The sequence below is a fragment of the Salvelinus alpinus genome, chromosome 21 (genome assembly GCF_045679555.1).
Source record: "Salvelinus alpinus chromosome 21, SLU_Salpinus.1, whole genome shotgun sequence".
NCBI lineage: Eukaryota > Metazoa > Chordata > Actinopteri > Salmoniformes > Salmonidae > Salvelinus > Salvelinus alpinus.
The window spans coordinates 27,320,552-27,346,263 of record NC_092106.1 but is presented as its reverse complement, the minus strand read 5'-3'; the positions used below and the strand labels follow the sequence as shown (position 1 = coordinate 27,346,263).

The 25,712-nt window shown below is 44.0% G+C and overlaps 1 protein-coding gene across 2 annotated transcripts in view; it reads left to right on the top strand.

The window, feature by feature from the left end:
• The window catches only part of LOC139548160 (serine/threonine-protein kinase ULK2-like), a 50,516-nt gene that overhangs the window by 11,150 nt on the left and 13,654 nt on the right, over nucleotides 1–25,712 (top strand). For both annotated transcript variants that reach the window (XM_071357612.1, XM_071357611.1), the window contains exons 4-14: nucleotides 14,921–14,953; nucleotides 19,756–19,792; nucleotides 21,684–21,857; nucleotides 22,310–22,383; nucleotides 22,523–22,624; nucleotides 23,830–23,888; nucleotides 24,000–24,082; nucleotides 24,198–24,248; nucleotides 24,393–24,481; nucleotides 24,856–25,024; nucleotides 25,320–25,374. In XM_071357612.1, the coding sequence (XP_071213713.1) occupies nucleotides 14,921–14,953; nucleotides 19,756–19,792; nucleotides 21,684–21,857; nucleotides 22,310–22,383; nucleotides 22,523–22,624; nucleotides 23,830–23,888; nucleotides 24,000–24,082; nucleotides 24,198–24,248; nucleotides 24,393–24,481; nucleotides 24,856–25,024; nucleotides 25,320–25,374 (926 nt within the window). The remainder of the gene's footprint in view (nucleotides 1–14,920; nucleotides 14,954–19,755; nucleotides 19,793–21,683; nucleotides 21,858–22,309; nucleotides 22,384–22,522; nucleotides 22,625–23,829; nucleotides 23,889–23,999; nucleotides 24,083–24,197; nucleotides 24,249–24,392; nucleotides 24,482–24,855; nucleotides 25,025–25,319; nucleotides 25,375–25,712) is intronic.

Sequence of the window (25,712 nt, the reverse complement as noted above, 5' to 3'; positions counted from 1 at the left end):
TCATAGCGTTCTCCTGGCATTCTCCAAACCCAGATTCCTTTGTCGGACTGCCAGATGGTGAAGCGTGATTCATCACTCCAGAGAACGTGTTTCCACTGCTCCAGAGTCAAATGGTGGTGAGTTTTTCACCACTCCAGCCACGTTTGGCATTGCACATGGTGATGTTAGGCTTGTGTGTGGCTGCTCGGCCATGGAAACCCATTTTGTTAAGCTTCCGGTGAACAGTTCTTGTGCTGACGTTGTTTCCAGAGGCAGTTTGAAACTCTGTAGTGAGAGTTGCAACAGGACAGATGATTTTTACGCGCTACTTGCTTCAGCACTCGGCAGTCCCGTTCTGTGAGCTTGAGTGGCCTACCACTTATCGGCTGAGCCGTTGTTGCGCCTAGAGGTTTCCACTTCACAATAACAGCACTTACAGTTGACCGTGGCAGCTCTAGTAGTGCAGAAATTTGACGAACAGACTTGTTGGGAAGGTGGCATCCTATGACAGTGCCATGTTGAGTCACTGAGCTCTTCAGTAAGGCCATTCTATTGCCAATGTTTGGCTATGGAGATTGCATTGGTTGGGTGCTCGATTGTATACACCTGTCAGCAACGGGTGTAGCTGAAATAGCCGAATCCACTAATTTGAAGGGATGTCCACATACTTTTGTGTATATAAACTGTATGTGGTTAGGGGAGCGGGCAACTTCTACCTGGAAGTGAGTAGGAATGCCACAGAACACTAACCATAATTGAAGACACTGGTTTGGGCTTTGTGTGTAGTGTGTCTTAGTCAGTCTCTCTCTTTCTCTCCCCCCTCTTCTCCTCTCCCCCCATTGGCAGGACCCTCCCTGGGCCATCTCTCCCCTCTGCAGCTGTCACTTTTGGCACACAGGCAGTGGGGCTTAGAGATGTCGTCTGAAAGGGAAGAGAGGAGAGACTGCAGCTTTGGCGTTTTAGAGGGAGACGAAGATAGTGTTGCAGTGTTATTGATGGGTGTTAGGCCTCCAAGCGCCCTCTCTCTTTCTAGGGTTTCTTTTCACTCTGTCTCTCTTTCTATTGCACTCTCTCTCATTTCTCTCCTTTGTTTTGTTCCCCTGGTCATGGTTTCCCCTCTCCAGTCACCAGTTACAATCTCGGCCTTTCTGTATGTCTGTCTGGTATGTTGTTTATTCCCCTCTCTGTGACCATCTGAATGTGCAGCCTGACCGTAATGGAGAAGTGTGGGAGAACGCTGGCTTCTGGCTTTGTGACTGCTGGGTTTCTCTCTCCCTGTCATTCTTTCCCTTCCTCCCTTTTTTATCTATCCCTCTCCTACTCTCTTTCTCCATACATCTCTCTCTATCTCTCTCTCCCTTTCACTCTTCAATCTCCCTTATTTTTATCTCTCTAACCATACTCTCTCGTCTCTCTCTCTCTCTCTGTGGGCCTCTGCCCAGCCTCTTCAGCTGTTCTGGCTTGCACTACATGCGCCGGGTCACTCAGTTTACCCAGAGAGCTGTAAATGATAGGGCTTGTGCAACAACCACCAGACAGAGTTACAGCATTGTCCTTGCGGGGGCATTGGGGCACCCTCCCCTCTCCCTCTGACTGACAAGGAAAATAGTTGCCATTGTCGGCTAGGTCGCTGTTGTGAGACAAATACCTAAGACAGCTGCCACCGTATCTTTCCAATAGAAGATAGCAGGTGCTCATGTATCTTTGCCCTCATTCCTGTGGATGTTTATGGAGCCCCGGTTAAAGGTGCAATATGCATAAATCGCTCCACCATTTAATCTCAAACACAGTAAAAAAAATAATAATTCAATAACCAAAAATTATGTATTTTCAACTGTTTGAAGCTGGTGTTCAAAACCAATAGTAAAAGACGCAAAAATTTAACTCAACAATAGGAAACATAGAAATAGTGCACACAGAACCGATTATACTGCTTCCTAGACTTGCTTTTATTGAGAATGACAGATCTATAACTCACATTTCTATGTGAATTTGGTAAGGTTGCCCAAAATGTTAAATATTGTAGCTTTAACATTTAGCAAGGCCTAGCACGGGGGTAGGTATCTAGATTCAGCCATGGGCTGATTTTTTTTCATAATTATATTAATTTGACACTGCAACTAAGCCCAAAAAGAGATTGTATTTGAAAATAACAATTTCATACATTATTTGCATTGAGACATGATCACATATTTATTTGTGGGAATACTTGAGTTGAGTTTATTTAATTTTTACAGGGACAGTGCACATTAATCAACGTTTCAGTAAAAGTGCCGGTTTTTGCCAGCCGGCTCATTTTCAACCGCAGTCCCTGGGCAGGTTATTAAAAATAATTACAATCATTGAGCAGTGAGCACACGCAGAGCAACATAGGACAAGCAAGACATAGCATACAGACAGAGAAACATAAGACAAAATTCATAAAAGCAACAACGTGTTTCCACACCTCACAAGCTACAGACAACATGGGAAGTGGCAATACACAGCTAGGGATTATGTTCACAAATCTGATTGACCTTTAGCCATGTCTTCATGCATTTTGTGAAAGTGTGATATGTGGTGCAGTTATGTGTGTCTGATGGCAGTGTATTCCAGACATGGGAAGCTCTCACAGAGAAAGCGGATTTACTAAAGGTGATTTTCCTTAAGCGAACTATACAGTCACCTCTCATGGCAGACCTTGTGGATCTGCTGCCATATGTTTGGGTTTTCTGTTAAACAAAAATACTGAGTGGAGGGGGAGCCAGGCCATTTAGGATCTTGAATAAAAGACATGCGTCGGTGTATTGCACAAGATTTTCCCAACTCAGGAGCTCATGCTTTCTGAGTCTGTAACAGTGATGATGGCTATTGGGCTTCCTATCAAGCACTTTGAGAGCCTATTTTTAGACAGACTGAATAGGTTTTAATGTTGTACAGCAAGATTGGGCCCAACTAGTCAAGCAGTATGTTAAGTGGGGGAGTATCATAGAGTTGAAGTACAGTTTTGCTACCTCTGTAGTCAAACAATTTCGTATAAATCGGAAATTGGCTAGGTTGAATTTGGTTATTTGAATTACCTTTTTCACATGCTTTTTAAAAGAGAGGTTGGAATCAAGTATGATGCCAAGGTACTTAAAATCAGATACCACCTGGAGCTTCTCCCCTGACACTTAGACATCTGGCTCAGTAGCATCTGTTGCCCTCTTTGTGAAGAATATGCGAACAGTTTTTTTTCACTTTGAGATGCAAACACGAGTCACTGAGCCACTTTGTAACCTGGACCATTACAGTAGTGAGTTCTTGTGCAGCTTGTTGTTTGCTATTTGCATGCACATATATCACTGTATCATCTGCATACATTTGAACTTCAGACCCAGTACAGACAGAAGGCAGATCATTAATGTACAGGCTGAACAGGAGGGGCCCCAGTATTGACCCTTGGGGCACGCCCACATCATAGCTAAGAGTGGGCTCATTGCTCACTCTGACACACTGAGTTCTGCCTTCAAGGTATGATTTCATCCATCTCAAGGCATCGGGGATAAAGTTGAACTTGGACAATTTTGTGATGAGAATCTCATGGTTAACAGTATCAAAAGCCTTCCTTAGGTCCAGAAACACAGCCCCAACAACGCCCCCTTTGTCCATCTTGGACTTCACATTTTCCAGAAGAAAGCAGTTGGCCATTTCTGTGGAGAGTTTCGCTCTGAAGCCAAACTGCATGGAGTGTAATGTGAAGGGGCTGTTGTTGAGGTGGGCAATCAGTTGTTCTGCTACACACTTTTCAACAACGTTTGACACCACAGGTAGTATACTAATGGGCCTATCGTTACTCACGTCAGCAGGGTCGCCTGATTTAAAGATGGCCGTTATTATGGCCGACTTCCATACCCTTGGAAACACCCCGAGACCAATAGATGTGTTGGTGACATTAGTAATGGAGCCAATGAGTGACTCATTGTAGTTTTTAAGAAAGGTAGAATCCAGCCCAAACACATCTTTGGCTTTAGAGTTCTTTAGTGAGCTAATCACCTTGTTCACCTTTGACTCAGAAACCTCCCTTATGATGAAGACAGGTTGAGCGTCATTCACTAGCACTGAGCCCAAGAAACCAGTGGAGGGGTTCTGTGTCAGTACCCTGACAGAGTCAATAAAGTAGGAATTGAAGGCTATTGCTATTACGACTGAATCCTGTGTTAGATTGTTATTCACCATGATTTCTAGGCTTTTTGCAGTGTTACTATGGTTTTTCCCTGTTAACTTTTTTAGATTCTCCCAGATCAATTTAGAATTTCCCTTTGCTTCACCAATTATGTTAATAAAAAAGTTTGCCTTGGCCTGTCTGATTTCTTTCATCACCTTATTTCTCAACGTGGTAAACCTATGTCTGTCATGCTCTAATTTGGATCTTAGGGCTATTTTTAGAGCATAATCTCGTTCTTTCATCAATTTCCAGATTTCTCCATTTAGCCAAGGAAGGGTGCTCTTTTGGCCAGGTTTGGATTTGATTTTCTTTAGGAAACCATTTATTGTAGTCTGGATTGTGGATAGAAAAACCTGACTATCAGCTTCCACATCTGTATAGGACAAGAGATCATTCCAGTTACTTCCCTTAATTGCGTTTTCAAAATAGTTTAATTCACTCTTAGGTATTCTTAGTTGATCCGGCTTTTTAACAGTAGAGGTTAAACCTGCTCTTAGACAGCTTTCTGGCTATAAGTGTCAGATTATGATCAGATAGCCCAGTAACCATATTGAATGATTTAGTCACTCTCTCTGGTTTATTACTGAACACCAAATCAATCAGTGTTTTAGAGCAACAAGTCACCCTGGTTGGCCCTTTAACTAGCTGTGTAAGGTCAAAGGTATTAGTGATCCGTTTGAGGGTTTTTCTACAAGACTTGTCTTCATAATTAATGTTACAATCTCCCATTTAAGATGACCTCTTTCCCAAAATCACATTCCCTAAGCATGTTATTAAAATGATCAAAAAACACACTTTTGGTGGAAGGTGGCCTATACATTCCAATAAGGGTAAAAGACATTTGGGGAGACAGTGTAACATTCAGGCCAATACATTCTAGTTCATTATCACATGACCACTCAATTTGTTTACATCGGATATGTTCTTTAATGTAAATCATCACACCCCCTCTTCCTTCAATCCTGTCTCTCCTGAAAACATTGTAGCCAGGCACAATCAAAGCAGCATATGGGGAGTTTTTATGGAGCCATGTCTATGAGAGGCAGAGGAAGTCAAGGTTGGAGTCTGTGAGTAGATGTTGAATTTGATCACATTTTAACAATCCCTCCCGCCTGCACTGGATGCGGGGAACTAATTAAAACAGCTTGCGTACCAGAAGCAGAGTCAGGGATTGCATATAGCGACTTGGGTATGTTTGAAGAGTAAAAATCTATCCTGGAGCCGGGTGAGTCGAGAGAAACCATGGGACCATAGCACTCACCCACTTCCACAGCGGCGACGATCAGTGGACGAGGCCATCCACTGCTTTCCACTCTGGTGAGTATCGCTGGCTTGGTGATGTTAGGCCCAGGATTGAGTTGCACATCCCCGGAGAGCAGGAGGGTAGTGAACAGGTAGTTTAACAGTTTCCGATAAATGTTGGACTTGTGTTTGTTACGCCTAAGCGGTTCAGTGGAATAGGGAGTGAGGTAGACTTGGCCATTATTCAGAATTCATGGTATGCTGTGTACTGTCCGCTCCCGTGGAACGGTGAACCAATGTGTTTGGTGTTGATATTCTCCGGCAGTAGATTTGTGTCATCCCAGCAAGGACATTTACATTTACATTTAAGTCATTTAGCAGACGCTCTTATCCAGAGCGACTTACAAATTGGTGCATTCACCTTATGATATCCAGTGGAACAACCACTTTACAATAGTGCATCTAACTCTTTTAAGGGGGGGGGGGGTTAGAAGGATTACTTTATCCTATCCTAGGTATTCCTTAAAGAGGTGGGGTTTCAGGTGTCTCCGGAAGGTGGTGATTGACTCCGCTGACCTGGCGTCGTGAGGGAGTTTGTTCCACCATTGGGGTGCCAGAGCAGCGAACAGTTTTGACTGGGCTGAGCGGGAACTGTACTTCCTCAGAGGTAGGGAGGCGAGCAGGCCAGAGGTGGATGAACGCAGTGCCCTTGTTTGGGTGTAGGGCCTGATCAGAGCCTGAAGGTACGGAGGTGCCGTTCCCCTCACAGCTCCGTAGGCAAGCACCATGGTCTTGTAGCGGATGCGAGCTTCAACTGGAAGCCAGTGGAGAGAGCGGAGGAGCGGGGTGACGTGAGAGAACTTGGGAAAGTTGAACACCAGACGGGCTGCGGCGTTCTGGATGAGTTGTAGGGGTTTAATGGCACAGGCAGGGAGCCCAGCCAACAGCGAGTTGCAGTAATCCAGACGGGAGATGACAAGTGCCTGGATTAGGACCTGCGCCGCTTCCTGCGTGAGGCAGGGTCGTACTCTGCGAATGTTGTAGAGCATGAACCTACAGGAACGGGTCACCGCCTTGATGTTAGTTGAGAACGACAGGGTGTTGTCCAGGATCACGCCAAGGTTCTTAGCACTCTGGGAGGAGGACACAATGGAGTTGTCAACCGTGATGGCGAGATCATGGAACGGGCAGTCCTTCCCCGGGAGGAAGAGCAGCTCCGTCTTGCCGAGGTAAGATAAGAGGTAAGAGGACGCACTGAGATTATCAGTAGAGCAGCTACATAACTGACAATCATGGCAAAGTACTGGAGATAAAACACATAATTGTGCTTTAACTCTTTGCATGAGTTACTTAGCTGGGGTCGGCGTACACCTGATGTTTTAGATAAAATAACAGCATTCGTATGAGAAGCGGCACCTGCCGCACCACCCTGTCTTCCGTCCGCCATTATCCTCTTTCCTACTTTGGAACAGATTATTATAATTTTTTTAAATAATTGAGATTTCTGCAATTATATATTTTTGGGCTGAATTCCTGGTATTGTTTAATTTAAAAAAAAAAAAAAATGTTTTTGTCCAAATAGTAAAAGAACAAAAACTAGACCTGACATCTGGATTCAGATATAGGCCTAGATATTAGCCTGTCCTTACTCCTACTCTTCAGTCTTAGTTGAGGTGGAGGGCCGCTAGTGGTTACCGATGCCACACCCCTGAAAGGCCAATTAAGCTTGTGTGGTCTGTTTACAGTCGACAGTCATTAGCTGAGGGTAGGAGGACTGTCACTGCGTGTTTGTAAGAGTGTGAGGTGGTGCCTCGTTAGAGAACGCTGCTTGAAAGTCCCGCTTCACGGTGAGGGCTCCTTTAGATCTTAATGTTGGCAAAACATAAAGCCTAGCCTATAGACACAAACATCACAGACCTTGTGATAGCAAACATTCATGTGTAGTATACAGTATACCCTATGAGGGCTATGCAGAGACCACACACACACACACACACACACACACACAGAGCATACACACTCAAACAAATGAATCTGTCATGCTCAACACACAGCAATCACTAGTACACACACACACAACTACTCTCACGTACACACACACAGCAATCACTAGTACACACAGAACTACTCCATCTATCACGTACACACACACGCATGCTCTCACATAATCACACTGTTGCTATTCCTGGTCTTCTGGCCTACACCACTGTGTGCTAATACCTCAGTGACACATTAGTGTGAATGTGGTCTCTAACCATGCACTGACTAGTTTCACACACATTCTTTGTGAATCCCTGTGCGTGTGAGATTTCCGACTGTTTTTATCTCCTTCTGCACGTATTGGAAGTCTCTGTGGAAATGAAACCAACGTCTGATAAATGACTCAATATAACTAATTAATTAGAGTGTTTTCAGAAAGGAGTCATGTTTATAAAGACAGTATGGGTGTAGGAGTAGGGCTGGGTGACGGGAAGGTTACAGAGCTTATTCTGATCCTGAGGTGTTCTGCTCATTAGGCTTATATCATAACAGGCCTATGCAACACTAGCTAGGCTACGTCTGTCCCTGCTCTTCTTTATGGAGCTGTTAAGTGGGAGTGAGGCAGCAGTGTGATGCAGAGAACAGTAATCACAGAGTCTCTCTCCAGGCTGACAGAGCCCAGACTGTACAGCATTGCTCGGTACATACCTGCTATTTCATTAAAGGTTCACTGCAGAGAGCGAGAGTGTGTAAGTGGTAGACCCATAAGGCATTGAAATGGATTCGAGACCATCTTGAATTGGCATCTATGACACTAGCCTGGTACACAGCCCACACTGATTCACCAGACATGAAACTGGAGAGGGAGAGGTTGACCAATAAGAGCCACAACGAAAATAGAAAGAAGTAGATCTACAGGTTAATTTGCATTATTTTTGTTAGTCGTCATACATTTTATTTATCACACGCATACAGAGCCTAGTTTGAGGAGCGGAATAGCCTACAACCTGTCAGTCAGCACGAGAGTAGCTCCTCAAAAAGTGGTCAGGCTACGGGAGTGAAACCTGCTTTTGTAAGCCCAGTCATTGTGCAACCAATAACAAACGCTAAATTCAATCGCGTGTTAACTTTGGTGCCAAGATTAAAAAAGATCTATTTTTATTTCTCAATCTCAACTGGTATGGTAAACCGTGCCTCCCATTCGCCATTCGGCTGGATGCCTGTCGACCGTTGACTATCAGACGTGACCCACCACTTTGCAATGTCAGCTTGAGGCAGTGTAATTGTTCACTTTACTTCAAATAATGAGGCATGTCTTACCTTGCTTCAAAGTAGCTTTGCGAAAATCCATCCACAGAAACGTGGTGGCAATTATTTTATAAAGACTTCCTCGTGCCATTAATCAGCATTTCTCTCCTCTTGTATTGGTTTTCATATCAACTTTCTTTCCTTGTCCAGAAGCACAATCTTAGTCATATTAGCAACCCATCATAGTAGTTGCTATTAGATGTTCATCTCTGTTACATATGGAACTGCTCGCATTAGGTGTGCTGTTTACAACTGTGTCTTCCCCATAATGCATTTTGGTAAATGTTTGAAAATGACATTTTATTAGCTGCTGCATTACAGGAGTTGCATGTTGAATAATAAGCTACAGTCTTTTGACTGGAAGAAGATAGGCTTGATATTGTTGCATGTTTCTATTAAGCTCTTAATGAAAAATGTCCGGTCCTTGTATGCATGAGAGGAAGAGGTGATGTGAGAGGTTTCACTCTCACCAAAATCTGTTCAAAATAAGTCCAATGCGTTTCTATGGGGTTATTTTGGGCCTTAGCTTGTCGTCTGCCTTCTCGCCTTGGGACGATTACCATTGTTAGGGCGGAAACATGAGCATCTCGTCATTATATACATGTCTTTGATAGTATTTTCTGTTGGTCATTTTACTGTTTGGATTATTTATTTTTACTGGTTAATGAGGGTCAGTTAGTGAGCAGGTAAATTGACCAAAATGTGCATCCATAGAAAGAAGAGAGGCAGGGTAGGAGGTGGGTTTGTTTATGAAGTTTAAGAGTCATGCGTCTGTGAGGCAGTCCCGTGGTGGAAGCTTTCAAAACCTCTTCTGAACTCTGGTAGAACACTGTATCCTAGCATCAGTGAGAGTGTGTGTGTGTGTGTGTGTGGAAAGAAGGGGAGGTAAAGCTAGGTAAACGGGGCGGGGGGGGCTGACTTGATAAAATAAGGGGTGGGCTTTGGGCAGTAGAACTTGTTCTTGGCGCACATGGGAGATTTCAGGAATCCTGTCGGTTTTCCTAGAAAACTAACTGTCTGCCCCTCTGTATTTCATCATCTGGCTTTTCTTTACAGCCCGTTAAATGGGTTAGAACATTCTCCATACTGTAGCAGTTAGCAACTCCCTCCCAGCACACTCAAATCTCCCCCACACACACACATACTGCTTTCACATAAGATTTATAGTATTTAGCGTGTAAAACAAAGTGGGCAATGTTAATGACACCCTTACAAACATGCCCCTTTTTACCACAGTCTTGCCTGCATAGCCTTTTTATACCTTTTATTTATTTATTTATTTATTTATTTATTTATTTCACCTTTATTTAACCAGGTAGGCAAGTTGAGAACAAGTTCTCATTTGCAACTGCGACCTGGCCAAGATAAAGCATAGCAATTCGACACATACAACAACAGAGTTACACATGGAATAAACAAAACATACAGTCAATAATACAGTAGAAAAATAAGTCTATATACAATGTGAGCAATGACTCAATGTGAGTCTATATACAATGCCTCCCGTGCGCATGCCAGGGATGAGTGGTAGTAGTGGTGTGGAGATCTTGGTGGGCATCTATTTTCATAAATCCATTGAGATTATACACCATCAAAAGGAAATCCTTTATTAATGTGTTTAGGCAGGTCCTAAGAAACATTATAAGACGAATAAAATATATTTTCTAAGGAATAGAATGGCTATTTTGAGTTTAATTAGGCCAATGTTACTGGTCTGTGCAGCCATGGCTAAGCCATCCAAATGAAATCAGTAGTTCGTTATTTTGTTCAGTTAAACTGAAAAGACACACTTACCTGATCACAGTCACAGACTGTTTTTTTTATAATGGAATATAAAATACATAAAATATTCTTCCCACACAGCTTAGATCATGGGAACATGTGGAACCGCTGTCATATAAAAAAATATATATATATATTTTGAAACGGAGCTCAAGCCCATGCTATTTTTATCCACATTTCATCTCTTTCCTACCCTCACTACACTTTGTTAGGGAGCAGGCGTAGGGTCTTCATCATACCGATAAAAAAATATCAATCCTATTTTCAAAAGCATGCAAGTCTGGTGTTCATATTTCACAACCTATGCAGGCTTTTGGAGTTGGCTATACGCGATTGAGCAAAATAATAGGCCTACTCTTGATTTAGGCATTATCATTGCATGCTAAATGTTTCTGATCAGTGATGGATGTGCAAATAAATAGATGAGAACCACCTCCACTTATTTTCCCATCCACAAACCAATTAACCAAATAGCCTATAGTAATGAAGATTCAGTGACACAAAATCACATTGATTGATTATCAGACAAGCCAGTGAAGTCACAGATTTTTGGTTGGGAGTAGGCCTAGGATACTAAGCGACTAACAAGTGGATTATTTTTCTCTTCACTCGCAAACTAGATACGATGGCAAAATGTTGTAATAAATGAGCCAACTAGACAAGATGATGATGAGCAGCATTCACCTCAACATAGATAACATTTCTCTAGCCTAATTGTAGCCCAACCAATATCCAAACGAAGATTCAGTGAAAACAAAAGTCTGACAGATTAATCTGTCAAGATGAGCCCCCACGCTTGTCTCAAATCAGAGCGATGGCGCTGTCCCAATCAAAATGGTGCTGAAATGGTCATCTAGTTGACCACACGCAGGTAGGCTATTGCTTAAAATATATTTCAAGGATTACTTTGGGAGTTTCAGTAAGCAGCCATTTGATACATGCCTTCAGTTGCATTAGCCTACTTCATTCCAGTATTTTCATAATTCAGTGATATTTATTCCCACTGTAATTATTTCTGGATCCATCCCATTGTGGTTAAGAAAACAGTGCATGCTTAGTGGTGGGCTATGCCAAGAGATGGGCTAGATGCCTTGCAAAGTTTAGAACTGCCAGGAGGATGGTAACAGGGCGCTGCCTAGCAAGAGTTTAAGAGCGTAGCGTGTGCCAATGCCGCCTCAGCATTATGGCTATGTTTTATACCAAGCCGTAGGCAGAACTTTACCGAAATGTTATTTTTTAAATTTTCTTTAACCCATATTTTACCAGGTAAGTTGACTGAGAACACATTCTCATTTACAGCAACTAGGTCATTTGGCTTTGATACCGGCAATACCTTTCAGATCTAAAAAAAATAAAAAAAAATAAAGATAAATGTTGGAAAAAGTTGACGGGATGGTAAACTATAGTACTGTAGTTGTGTGCTTTGTTCGCCCTAAGTGAGGAAAAATAACACACAAACATGCATATTTGGTTCAATATGCACCAAGCAAGGAGAAAGTGTTGTGCTAGAGGCATCTAATTTCATGAGTCAATATTTTCCTGACATTCTTTATTGTACTGTCTTTTCTATACTCCTCTGCCTTGTTTTGGCCTAAGGAGAGGGAAGAGGAGCAGGATACCTCTTGTTATTTGGCCTAATTTCTGGACACTCGTGACCTAAAACGGTGATCTCATAGAGAGACATTGCCAGGGTGTATCTGATGTGATGCCTTTGCAGGACATTAGGTTCTCCCATAGGGACAGTCAGTGCCCTTCCACTGTGAGTAGATCACCTGTGTGTGTGTGTGTGTGTGTGTGTGTGTGTGTGTGTGTGTGTGTGTGTGTCTATTGTGCACATGTGTGATGAAAACACCAACAGGTCACGTGCCACCAATAACAAAGCAGTATGTCCACCGCTGCCCTAAGGGTTCACCCTGTCTCTGAAACACATTAACAGAACAACGCTCTCTCAGCAAGTTATAATCATCATAGCATGCGTCATATAATCACCACAGTGTCTGTCATAGGGTGTGACACAGCTATGTATCTAGCGTGCAGTAATATTAGACTAGGCTAGATACTTGGTTCTCAGAATGCTCTTTGCGTAACAGATGCGTGCCGGGTGGATTTCCAGTCCACATATGGAACCCTATTCTCTAAAGTCTTCAGCAATTTTAAACTGAGCCAAGCCGGCCCCCTCCCCTCTCTTCTCCCTCTGTTCCCTTCCCTCCCTTCATTCTTATGTAGCCCAGCGCTCATGGAGTCAATCGTGTGACGCAACAAGCAGGACCGACACACTGAGAATACGTTGTTGTTGTTGGCATTCTAAAACTGTCTGAGGTGGAGGGCTGAAGCGGTGGAAAATGCTTGGGGGATGTTTTGAGTTTCCCTCAAGACAGCAACATTTCTTCGAGCTGATGTAGTACACTTCCTTCCAGTGTTTCCTAGAAGAGCATCGATCAAAGCTTGTTTGTAGCATAACTCTGGCTGGATCGCCTGGTGACTCAGTGGTTTTCCATCTAACAAGTGGATGGGAATAGAAGGATTGTGAAATGCTTTTATAAGTGGAATATGACTGCCTGTGTTTGTGGGGCTGCTGATGTTGGATAGCATGAAGCAGAATTGTTTGTGCTGCTGTTTTTGTTTTGGCGTATTCCTTTTGAGGAAGGAGGGTTATGTAGAATAACCCTGTTGGCAGGTCTTGTTTGTGTCCAATTCTTTAACAGATAGTGTTTTGAGTAACAGTACATTCTGACTCATTAGGTGTCTCCTCTCTTGTGGTAAACATGTTGATAATAGCAACAGCTGTAACCAACCACTGCCTTAGAAAATACAGAGTGTCACTTAGTCTAGATTTGGACCATGGAAGAGGTTTTGGACTCTATTTTAGGATACATTTTATGGTGGCATAGACAGTTCATTTTCAACCTACTAAGGGCTGGAGGTTAAACGGGGTGAGGCTGTCCTGTATTTGTGCCTCTCACATATCAGTTACCCTCCCCCTCCAGGACAGTGTACAGCCTGGCCAACTCCCTTCTTTCCTTTCCTCCTATTCTTCCTCTCCCAGTCCCCATCCCCCCCCATCAACCAGTATAGTACAGGGGCTGAAAACGGCTAGTCCCCAGGCCAATACCAGCCACCACACACACACACCGATCAGAGCAGATAATGGTGGTGGGGCCTCCCTACGTCTCCCCTCCCCCATTGCTACAACCCAACAGCAACATCCTTGAAATCCATTTTCCTAGTATCCACAGCCACGGGCCAATGGGATTGGTCAGGGAGGAAGGGGCCCAGCCAATAAGCCTGGTGCAGGCTGACAGGTCAGCTGACAGGAAAAAGGGAATGGAATTAATGGGTGGCTGGTTTGCAGAGCGAAAGCAGTGGTTTTTGCTCTCCAACTGGAGACCTTGGCTGAGAGATCATTAGAACCAGAGAGTAATGCAGTCCAATAAATGACTAGAATGGCTGTTGGTAGTCAAGGAATTGATTTTCTGAGACCCTTTAATTTGTTAGTATGGTACACAGAAAATAATGACATTAAATTGTTTTGAACTCATACACTCGTTAGAGATTAAAGAAGCCTTTCATGTGACAGGCTATTTCCTTCACCTAGATTCAATCATGGAAAGGGGTTTGCATGGTCTTGTCACAAGAAACACTTCTGGATCTATTCATAGATAGCCTACTTAGAATGGCGCTGAAGGGATTGGAAAATGTGTGACGACAGTTGTTGTTTTTTATGGTTGTTGTTAACTTCATGCACATGGCAAGCTGCTTGATCTGCCATATGATGCAGTACCCTCAACCTGACACCACACACACACACTCCCCCAAATACATGTGAGCTTGCTTGCTTAACCTGGAGGCCTGATTTTGTGTTACTTGGCTCCTGTCCAGCGTCTTCTTAGCTCCTCCATCACCATGTTGACAAGGTGTCCCCTATATCTGTCACATTGCCCAGTTCCCTTGAACCCAATAGCCCCGAACACACACACACACCCCAACAATCTCAGCTTGACCCTGCTGTGTAATGAACTCCGTTCCTTTCCCTTCAAGAATGTAGACGATAGCACAACACAGCTTTGAGGTGAGGGGTTCACTAAGGACGGCACATTTTCTTTGAGGTGTGCCAATTTGATCTTAAACCCCATGTCAGTCGCACAGTGTGAGATGAAGGATGAGGGTGTCAATGTGTCTGTAGATTGGAGCCAGCTACTCTACTGTACGGATCTAATCCAGATCAGTTATGTGCTATGGGCTTCAGTTCATGCTTGGTGGCAAGGGAATCCTATTCTCTGTACTGTACACATATGATCCATCTGTACTGTATGTAGACTATATCTGTCTGTATCTGTACATACATGTCAGTCTGTTTGACGAAGCTGGTCCTCTACAGTAGTGGATGTGACAGGTGTTGTGAGAGATCACTCTAACACATGTTGTTTCTCTCCTCTCATTCAGGAAACTCCCAACTCTGTGTTCCTGGTCATGGAGGTAGGTGGTGTCACACTGGCAGAATGCAACCTCTTCTGCTGAGCTGCCTGTAAGCTGCCAGGGTCTCTATCTTTGTGTTGATACCTCTCCCTTCTCCTTTCTCCTTCCCCTTCTTTCTCTCTCTCCCCCTCCCTCTCATTGCTCAAGACCACAAAATTCCACAAAGCGCCTGAAGGAAAAAACTATGTCACCTTAAGTAGCCCTCAAAAAACATACCTGTACACCCACACCCGCTTTCCAGGAATACTGTTATCCAACAGCAAACTGTGTTTGTTTGCCTTATATTTAGCCCTGAAATACTTATTCTGCCCTTCTCATATTCAAGCTGTTAAGGTAACTGGCTGTGCAAGGTGTCTTGGGACCCTGGTACCTGTTACCGTGGCCTGCCTGGGGTGTTCTAGATTGTTGACATTAAGGAGGCGGGGTCTCCTGGCACAAGAGAAGAAACAGACATAAATCTGGCTTTGTAGCCTCTGAGCACCATTCAACCTTGGTATTATAGATAGAAGGCTGCTTAATCAATGCTATAGCACTCCAAGAGAGATGATGGGCATAGATGGTATCAACACTAGGCTAGCATGAATGCTAATCTGGCTGGTGTTTGCTAGACTGCCTGTTTTGCTTAGTAAGAAAGGCTTGTTTTACGCAATGGTTAGAGGAGGGAGCAGATTACTTATTAAGCAGTCACTTATTAAGCAATCAGCGCGCAGGGCTCACACTCCAGTCTTTTGGCAGCGGTTGGAACACATTAAAAATAATACTGTTTTAAGGGAAACGATGCCCTTTTAGCTGCAACATTGACTCTCAGTATGAAGCAAAGCAGTCTTCTTATTTGAACAAACATTATTTGTATGCAGTGTACCTCATAAATGATTGTCCTCACACAGAACTTAATCGGATAGATTCACTAGAATAGAATTATGGGCCCTTAACCATTCATGGCATCCCAAACTTTACAGCAATCAATGTGGGCACCCCCATAATAGTGAAATATATTGTTACCCTAGAATTCTGTGGTTATGGCGGACCCCTGAGAATGTGTTATTGCAACCCTGCTCAATGCCTCTGCTGCTTGCAGTAAAAGGATGGACATACACACAGAGCATAAGGATAAGAATTAATATAATAATTAATATAATAAGGATCTGAGCTGTAATTGATTTTCCTGTACAAAGGGTAAACAACATGGTGTGGTAATAAACTGAACTGGAGTCAGATCCTACCGGTCACTGTGATAAGGCAGAGGCTCTTTAAGGCCAGATCAAACCAATGCTTTGATCAGAGGAAGTTTTGGTAACCAACAGGATTTAATTGGTGTTCTCATTTACAACTGCGACCTGGCCAAGATAGCGCAAAGCAGTGCGATACAAAGAACACAGAGTTACACATGGTATAAACAAACGTACAGTCAATAACAAAATAGAAATGTCTATATACAGTGTGTGCAAATGTAGTAAGATTAGGTAGGTAAGGCAATAAATAGGCCATAGTGGCAAAATAATTACAATTTAGCAATTAAACACTGGAGTGATAGATGTGCAGAAGATGAATATGCAAGTACGGATACTGGGGTGCAAAGGAGCAGAAGAAAAAAAATATGGGGATGAGGTAGTTGGGTGGGATGGGCTATGTACAGGTGCAATGATCGGTAAGCTGCTCTGACAGCTGATGCTTAAAGTTAGTAAGGGAGATATAAGTCTCCAGCTTCAGTGATTTTTGCAATTCGTTCCAGTCATTGGCAGCAGAGAACTGGAAGGAAAGGTGGCCAAATGAGGACTTGGCTTTGGCGATGACCAGTGAAATATACCTGCTGGAGCGTGTGCTACGGGTGGGTGCTGCTATGGTGACCAGTGAGCTGAGATAAAGCGGGGCTTTACCTAGCAAAGACTTATAGATGACCTGGAGCCAGTGGGTTTGGCGATGAATTTGAAGCGAGGGCCAGCCAACGAGAGCATACAGGTCGCAGTGGTGGGTAGTATATATGGGGTTTGGTGACAAAACGAATGGCACTGTGATAGACTACACCCAATTTGCTGAATAGAGTGTTGGAGGCTATTTTGTAAATGACATCACCGAAGTCGAGGGTCGGTAGGATAGTCCGTTTTACTAGGGTATGTTTGGCAGCATGAGTGAAGGATGCTTTGTTGCGAAATTGGAAGCCGATTCTAGATTTAATTTTGGATTGGAGATGCTTAATGTGAGTCTGGAAGGAGAGTTTACAGTCTAACCAAAACCTAGGTATTTGTAGTTGTCCACATATTCTAAGTCAGAACCTTCCAGAGTAGTGATGCTAGACGAGGGTGCGGGCAGCGATCGGTTGAAGAGCATGAATTTAGTTTTACTTGCATTTAAGAGCAGTTGGAGGCCACGGAAGGAGAGTTGTATGGCATTGAAGCTCGTCTGAAGGTTTGTTAACACCGTGTCCAAAGAAGGGCCAGAAGTATACAGAATGGTGTCGTCTGCGTAGAGGTGGATCAGAGAATCACCAGCAGCAAGAGCGACATCATTGATGTATACAGAGAAAAGAGTCGGCCTGAGAATTGAACCGTGTGGCACCCCCATAGAGACTGCCAGAGGTCCGGACAACAGGCCCTCCGATTTGACACACTGAACTCTATCTGAGAAGTAGTTGGTGAACCAGGCGAGGCAGTCATTTGAGAAACCCAGGCTGTTGAGTCTGCCAATAAGAATGTGGTGATTGACAGAGTCGAAAGTCTTGGTCAGGTCGATGAAGACGGCTGCACAGTATTGTCTTTTATCGATGGCGGTTATGATATCGTTTAGGACCTTGAGCGTGGCTGAGGTGCACCAATGATCAGCTCGGAAACCAGAATGCATAGCGGAGAAGGTACGGTGGGATTCGAAATGGTCGGTGATCTGTTTGTTAACTTGGCTTTCAAAGACTTTAGAAAGGTAGGATAGAGAGAGGTCTGTAACAGTTTGGGTCTAGAGTGTCTCTCCCTTTGAAGAGGGGGATGACCGCGGCAGCTTTCCAGTCTTTAGGGATCTCAGACGATACGAAAGAGGTTGTAACAGGCTTGTAATAAGGGTTGCAACAATTGCGGCAGATAATTTTAGAAAGAGAGGGTCCAGATTGTCTAGCCCAGCTGATTTGTAGGGGTCCAGATTTTGAAGCTCTTTCAGAAGAACATCAGCTATCTGGATTTGGGTGAAGGATAAATGGGGGAGGTTTGGGCAAGTTGCCGTGGGGGGGTGCAGAGCTGTTGACCGGGGTAGGGGTAGCCAGATGGAAAGCATGGCCAGCCGTAGAAAAATACTTGAAATTCTCGATTATCGGAGATTTATCGGTGGTGACAGTGTTTCCTAGCCTCAGTGCAGTGGGCAGCTGGGAGGAGGTGCTCTTATTCTCCATGGACTTTAGTGTCCCAGAACTTTTTGTAGTTTGTGCTATTTCTGTTTGTGTATATTGGTTCCTAACTTCCCTGAAAAGTTGCATATCGCGGGGGCTGTTCGATGCTAATGCAGTACGCCACAGGATGTTTTTGTGCTGTTCAAGGGCAGTCGGGTCTGGAGTGAACCAAGGGCTATAGTTGTTCTTAGTTCTACATTTTTTGAATAGGGCATGCTTGTTTAAGATGGTGAGGAAAGCACTTTTAAAGAATGACCAGTTATCCTCTACTGACAGAATGAGGTCAATTTCCTTCCAGGATGCCCGGGCCAGGTCGATTAGAAAGGCCTGCTCACTGAAGTGTTTTAGGGAGCGTTTGACAGTGATGAGGGGTGGTCGTTTGACCGCAGACCCATTATGGATGCAGACAATGAGGCAGTGATCGCTGAGATCCTGGTTGAAGACAGCAGAGGTGTATTTAGGGGGCAGGTTGGTCAGGATGATATCTATGAGGGTGCCCGTGTTTACAGATTTAGGGTTGTTCTTGGTAGGTTCATTGATCATTTGTGTGAGATTGAGGGCATCTAGCTTAGATTGTAGGATGGCCGGGGTGTTAAGCATATCCCAGTTTAGGTCACCTAACAGTACAAACTCTGAAGATAAATGGGGGGCAATTCATTCACATATGGTGTCCAGGGCACAGCTGGGGGCTGAGGGGGGTCTATATAAAAAGCGGCAACAGTGAGAGACTTATTTCTGGAAAGGTGGATTTTTAAAAGTAGAAGCTCAAACTGTTTGTGCACAGACCTGGATATAATGACAGAACTCTGCAGGCTGTCTCTGCAGTAGATTGCAACTCCACCCCCTTTGGCAGTTCTATCTTGGTGGAAAATTTTGTAGTTGGATGGAAATTTCTGAATTTTTGGTGGCCTTCTTAAGCCAGGATTCAGACATGGCTAGGACATCAGGGTTGGCGGAGTGTGTTAAAGCAGTGAATAAAACAAACTTAGGGAGGAGGCTTCTGATGTTAACATGCATGAAACGAAGGCTTTTACTGTTACGGTTAAACTAACGGAACTGGAAAATGGTGGACAGACGGGGTAGATGCTAGCATAATTTAGCCTACCCTTAGCTCCCCTCTGTTTCTCTACTTTTCTCTCCCCTGCTCCCTTGCACATTTTCTCTAACTCTCTCACTCTCTTTCTTGGACTATTCTCCATCACACTCTGTCCTTACTGCTCTCTCTGTTGACTAATGCCAGGATTAACAGAGACTGTCAGTACTGATAACAGCACAGCCATTCATCAGATTTTAATTGATGAGACCCTTCGTTATCTGGGCTTTGTGGTCGCACACACACACGTACACACACACAGCTTGATACTGCTAATCTGTGTTGTTCTTACACAGCCTGCTAATAGAATGGTTTTGTTTGTCTTGTTCCTCCCCACAGTACTGCAACGGTGGCGATCTGGCTGACTATCTGCAAGGTAAGCATCGCACTAATCTCAATACACACTGGGTATTATTCATCAAAACAAAGTAACTAGCGGTGGAGAGGAGTGTGGGTACTTTTGTGTACGTCTCTATCTGCCGTCTGTGTGTTGTGTGTTCCCAATGCAAGGGAATGTTGTGTGTAGGAGCCAACACAGTGATATGACACAATGGGTTCCTTCTTCAGCACCAAGGTCAGCATAGCTGAGTCTCAAAGGTCACTCCTCTCTCATAATGCTTCCCAAGAAAGCACCAAGCACTGAACGTCTTAATAGGATACTGCTTGTGGAGGTCTACATGGTATATCGTTGATGTTATTGGTATGGCAGCGAATTGCATAACACACACCTGTCTCCCTGTTGCTTTGGGTCATATGTGCATATATATATATATATGTCAAGGTCAACAGCAGGTAGTTATGCGTTAATCCCAGCAGAGCTACAGTTTAGTAACAGAGAAAGAAAGAGCTCATCATGAAATGGGCACCATAACAAGAGGTCAACGGGGAGTCTAAAAAGGTACTGAGGAACAGAACGTCCCAGTGCACCAGGTTCAGTGTAGATACTGGTGAACAGAGGAAAGCAGTGTTGTGGACTCTGGTCCTCATGTTGTGTTCTGATTCACTTGTTATCAGGGGAACTTTTTTTTTATGTTGTACAGGTGCACGCTCTCACATCACCTCAGGGCACGGTACAGTGTCTGTACCTCTCTCTTCTAGCGCGCACGCACAGTCGCACTCTCCCCCTTTCTGTTGCGCTCTCCCTCTGTTGCGGTCTCTGTTTCTGTTTCTCTCTCTCCCTTTATAAACCCTCATTGTATAATATTGTCACACAACCATGTTGTTATTTCATTAATTACACAACTTTGCTGCGTTTAGAAGAAGTTGTCACTGTTGTACTTTAGAGAGTGTTGTTAAATCCCTGATTAATATGTGTAAGCATGGTTAGATTGACACAAGATCCATTGTGACCATAATGGTTTGGTTTACTCTTTAGAGACCCAGGAATCCTCTAAGCTAGCAGCTCACGTGATTAGCTAATGTTATTGTTTCACTGCAACCAGTACATGCAGGACCAGACACACTCCACTGCCCGACCTCTTATGCTAACTACAGTAATCTTCACTGTTAATACTCTTATTACTTAGGCTGCTAATGTTGAAACAATTACTACTCTAATTGGTTGTGCTTGCATAGAAGATGTACACTACTTGCAGAATAAGCATTTTGTGCAGGTTGCTTTCCCTTGGATTCTGTGTGCAGTTGTGGTGACAGAGCTCTCCCAATGCATCCTGATGTAGAAGTTTTAATGCATTTCTCTCATTGATATAGGTGCATCTAAATCACTTAAATGTAAGCTGAGGCAATCAGTAATTAATGCAATACATTAGGGAGATGGAGGTATTGAGTGTGTATAACTGCTGGCAAATGTTTGGTATGGGTCCCATGTGGCTCAGTTGGTTGAGCATGGTGCTTGCAATGCCAGAGTTGTGGGTTTCGTTTCCCACAGGGGGAAAGTATGAAAATGGATGTTCTCACTACTGTAAGTTGCTCTGGATAAGAGTGTCTGCTAAAGGACTAAAATCTCAATCTGAAAATGTAAAAACATGTTAATGATTGGTGTGAGTGAAACATTAGTGTGTGAAATAGTTGTAAAAAGTTGTCTATGGCCTCTAGACTAGTGCATAGTGGGTGGATAATGTCCTTTATAGAGTTTCTGTGCAGTATTGGTAATGTAGTTTTGTATGAATAAAATATGCTAATAGCCAGTGTGGGTGTAGTAGTCTTTTACCACTACATCCCTGGTCATCATACATTATGTGCCAATACATTTGTACTGTGTAATGAAGGATTGTGGGTAAGTAGTTTCCCCTCTTGGCTCTCCCTAGCCAAGGGGACACTGAGAGAAGACACTCTGAGGGTGTTCCTCCAGCAGATATCAGCAGCAATGAGGATCCTCAACAGTAAAGGCATCATCCACCGAGACCTGAAACCACAGAACATCCTGCTGTCATACACCAGCCGCAAGAGATCCAGTATCAACGGCATCCGCATCAAAATAGGTGACTGACCAACCCAGCCCCTCAAACACAACACACACTCAGCTAAAACTAAGCTAAACCTTCAAAAAGACAACTATCCCTTTAATTCTTCACAACTTCATAATGTTTCTATGATATATAAATACTGTTTATACTGTGTATATATAGAGATGGCCTATCCATGAACTGTTAGCCATCATATGATTTGTCTTATTGTCTCACACAAGTGTCATATATCATGTATCAAGATGCCCCACAGTGACAGCTAGCTAAGGTCATGACTAGTTGTTTTGAACCTCACAGCTATATTTAGTTTGCACAGTGCTATTCCTGCAAGGTGTGGTGACTCATGTTGTGTGTTGCGTTCCCAATTGTCTAGTGTCTGAGAGGCTTGGTAATAGGAGTCGTGACACTCCGACAATAGTAGCTATTAATAACACAGACCAACAGACTGACGGCCTTCTCTCTTTCAGCTGACTTTGGCTTCGCACGATACCTCCAGAGCAACATGATGGCTGCCACGCTGTGTGGCTCCCCCATGTACATGGTGGGTGGGTGCAGGTGTGCGTGTGTGTTTAGTGTTTGTGTGTGTAAGGGTGTCATGTCTGCAGTCTCTTGTTCTCCAGCAACCTGCAGCTGGAATGGTCCTTTCAGAGCGTGACCTCTAACCTCTGTCCTCTAACCAGGCCCCAGAAGTGATCATGTCTCAGAACTATGACGCCAAGGCAGACCTGTGGAGCATTGGAACTGTCGTCTACCAGTGTCTCGTAGGGAAGCCCCCTTTCCAGGTAGGATGGAGAGTGAGAGAGCAGCATTAAACTGTGTGAAATGTCAAATAAAATAAAATTGTATTTGTCACATGTGCGGAATACAACAGGTATAGACTTTACAGAGAAATCCTTACTTACAAGCCCTTAACCAACAATGCGGTTTTAAGAATAAGAATAACAAATAATTAAAGAGCAGCAGTAAATAACAGTAGCGGTGTTATATACAGGGGGTACAGTACAATGTGCGGGGGCACCGCTATTGAGATAATATGTACATGTAGGTAGAGTTATTAAAGTGACTATGCACAGATAATAACATAGTAGCAGCAGTGTAGAAGGGATGGGGCAATGCAAATAGTCTGGGTAGCCATTTGATTAGCTGTTCAGGAGTCTTATGGCTTGGGGGTAGAAGCTGTTTAGAAGCTTCTTGGACCTAGACTTGGTGCTCCCGTACCGCTTGCCATGCAGTAGCAGAGAGAACAGTCTATGACTAGGGTTGCTGGAGTCTTTGACAATTTTTAGGGCCTTCCTCTGACACCGCCTGGTATAGAGATCGTGGATAGCAGGAAGCTTGGCCCTGGTGATGTACTGGGCCGTACGCACTACCCTCTGCAGTGCCTTGAGGCCGAGCAGTTGCCATACCAGGCGATGATGCAACCCTTCAGGATGCTCTCGATGGTGCAGCTGTAAAACCTTTTGAGGATCTGATGACCCATGCCAAATATTTTCAGTCTGCTGAGGGGGAATAGGTTTTGTCGTGCTCTCTTCACGACTGTCTTGGTGTACTTGGACCATGTTAATTTGTTGGTGATGTGGACACCAAAGAACTTGAAACTCTCAACCCGCTCCGCTACAGCCCTGTTGATGTTAATGGGGGCGTGCTCGGTCCTCCTTTTCCTGTAGTCCACAATCAGCTCCTTTGTCATGGTCACTTTGAGGGAGAGGTTGTTGTCCTTGCACCACACGGTCAGGTCTCTGACCGTCACCAACAACGATGAGACAGCCTATGGGGAGATCAGGCCTACCACTGGGGTTGGACTCGTGCCTGGCCATGTAGTCATGAGTGAAGGTGTGAAAGGACAGTGTGGAGTGCAATAGATTGCATCATCTGTGGATCTGTGTGCACAGATTAAATATGAAATATGTCACCCATGATGTGTGTTTATAGAAGTAGTATACAAACCCCCTGTCACTCTGTTCTCTCTCTGTCTGTCTGTCTTTAGGCCAACAGTCCACAGGACCTGAGGATGTTCTATGAGAAGAACAAGTCGCTGCTACCCATGTAGGTCAACAGATGATAGGATTTAGGAATGATTTAACTATCTGATAGAGGCCTTTTGGGCTGAAAATCATGTTTTTACCTAGAATGTATGTCTGTTCCTCTATTACTCAGCATCCCGAGGGAGACGTCTCCTTCCCTTGGCAACCTGTTGCTAGGCCTGCTGCAGAGGAACCAGAAGGACAGGATGGACTTCGGTCAGTTCTGACATCACTTCCCTTCTAGAAAGAAAATGATTTAATACTTAATGTTTGTTATCTATAAATTGTACATTACTTCTCTAACATTCACACTTCTGTCTTGTTGTTTCAGATGCATTTTTCAGTCATCCTTTCTTAGATCCAGTGTCTGCCATCAAAAAATGTGAGTAGACAGATGAGAACTTCCTTCATCAATAACAGGGGGAAATACCTGTTGTGGTGTCACAGCTGTATTGTGAGGTGGCATTGATGTTGAGAGCACTTAGGTCTTGTGTGAAAACGTGTATTTGTATGTTTTTTTCTCCAGCATGTCCTGTTCCAGTACCCAACTGCCCTAGCGCTATGACCGACATCACATGTGGCAGCTCACCCTCTGTTCGCTACAACTCCCCTGCCGTAAGTTCATCCTGATTGTCTATACACCTCATAGTTGCATTCCACACCCAGTGGGTTTATCCGTACCTCAAGGCATAGCAGCGCTTAACAATCTAGACTTTGTACAGTAGCTCAGTGGGAAAATGGACAAACTGAGTTTCCCAGGGATGTACTCTTTCTCTCTGTCCACTGTGATTGCATTATACTGGCAGTCTACATAGCCCAGTCTGGCACTAATTGAATTGTACAGCCCAAGCCCTCTCTCTCACTGAGATTTTAATCCTCTCACTTTCTTTCTCTTGCCCTACCCTCCTAACACACACACCACCTACCCCCACCAACATAAACACACATTTTGCTCACTACAACACACACATACCCCTTCCCTTCTCCAGTCTCTCCCTGACATGCAGACCTTACCTGAGGACTGTCTGTCGTCGCCCCCCCTGGGCCCTCCAAACTACCTGCAGCTGTCTAAGGAGTCTGGAGGAAGCACCAGCAGCAAGAACTCCTCAAGCGACACGGACGACTTTGTCCTGGTGCCACACCTCTCCACAGAGTCTTGTGAGTCTGCAGGAACACACACATGCAGACATGCACACACACACTGGACACTTGCTACTCCTTATTACACTAATTAGGCCTACTGACAACACCACATGTACATTGTGCACCTACACACACTCTTCTTAGACTAAGGCACCTGCTATAAAACGCACACTGAGCACCTACTCACACTTGACACACACAGTTGACCAAATAGAAACACATTTTGAGTGGCAGTATGGGTAGTCGGTTAATTAACTTATGTGCCATGGTTTATACTCTTGTCTGGTTGGCTCACTTCCCTCTTCCTCAGATGACCAGCCAATGGGAGCAGTGGGGCATCGGCCGTCTGGAGAGTGGTGTGGAGGGTGAGTGTAACGTCATCAACTTCAGCTCTTAGCATAGATTCAGCCAGTGTGTGTGCGTATTTATGTACAGTACCAGTCAAAGGTTTTGACACACCTACTCATTCAAGGTCTTTTCTTTATTTTTACTATTTTCTACATTGTAGAATTATAGTGAAGACATCAACACTATGATATAACACATGGAATCATGTAGTAACCAAAAAAGTATTAAACTAATCAAAATATATTTGAGATTCTTCAATGTAACCACCCTTTGCCTTGATGACAGCTTTGCACACTCTTGGCATTCTCTTAACCAGCTTCGCCTGGAATGCTCCAACAGTCTTGAAGGAGTTCCC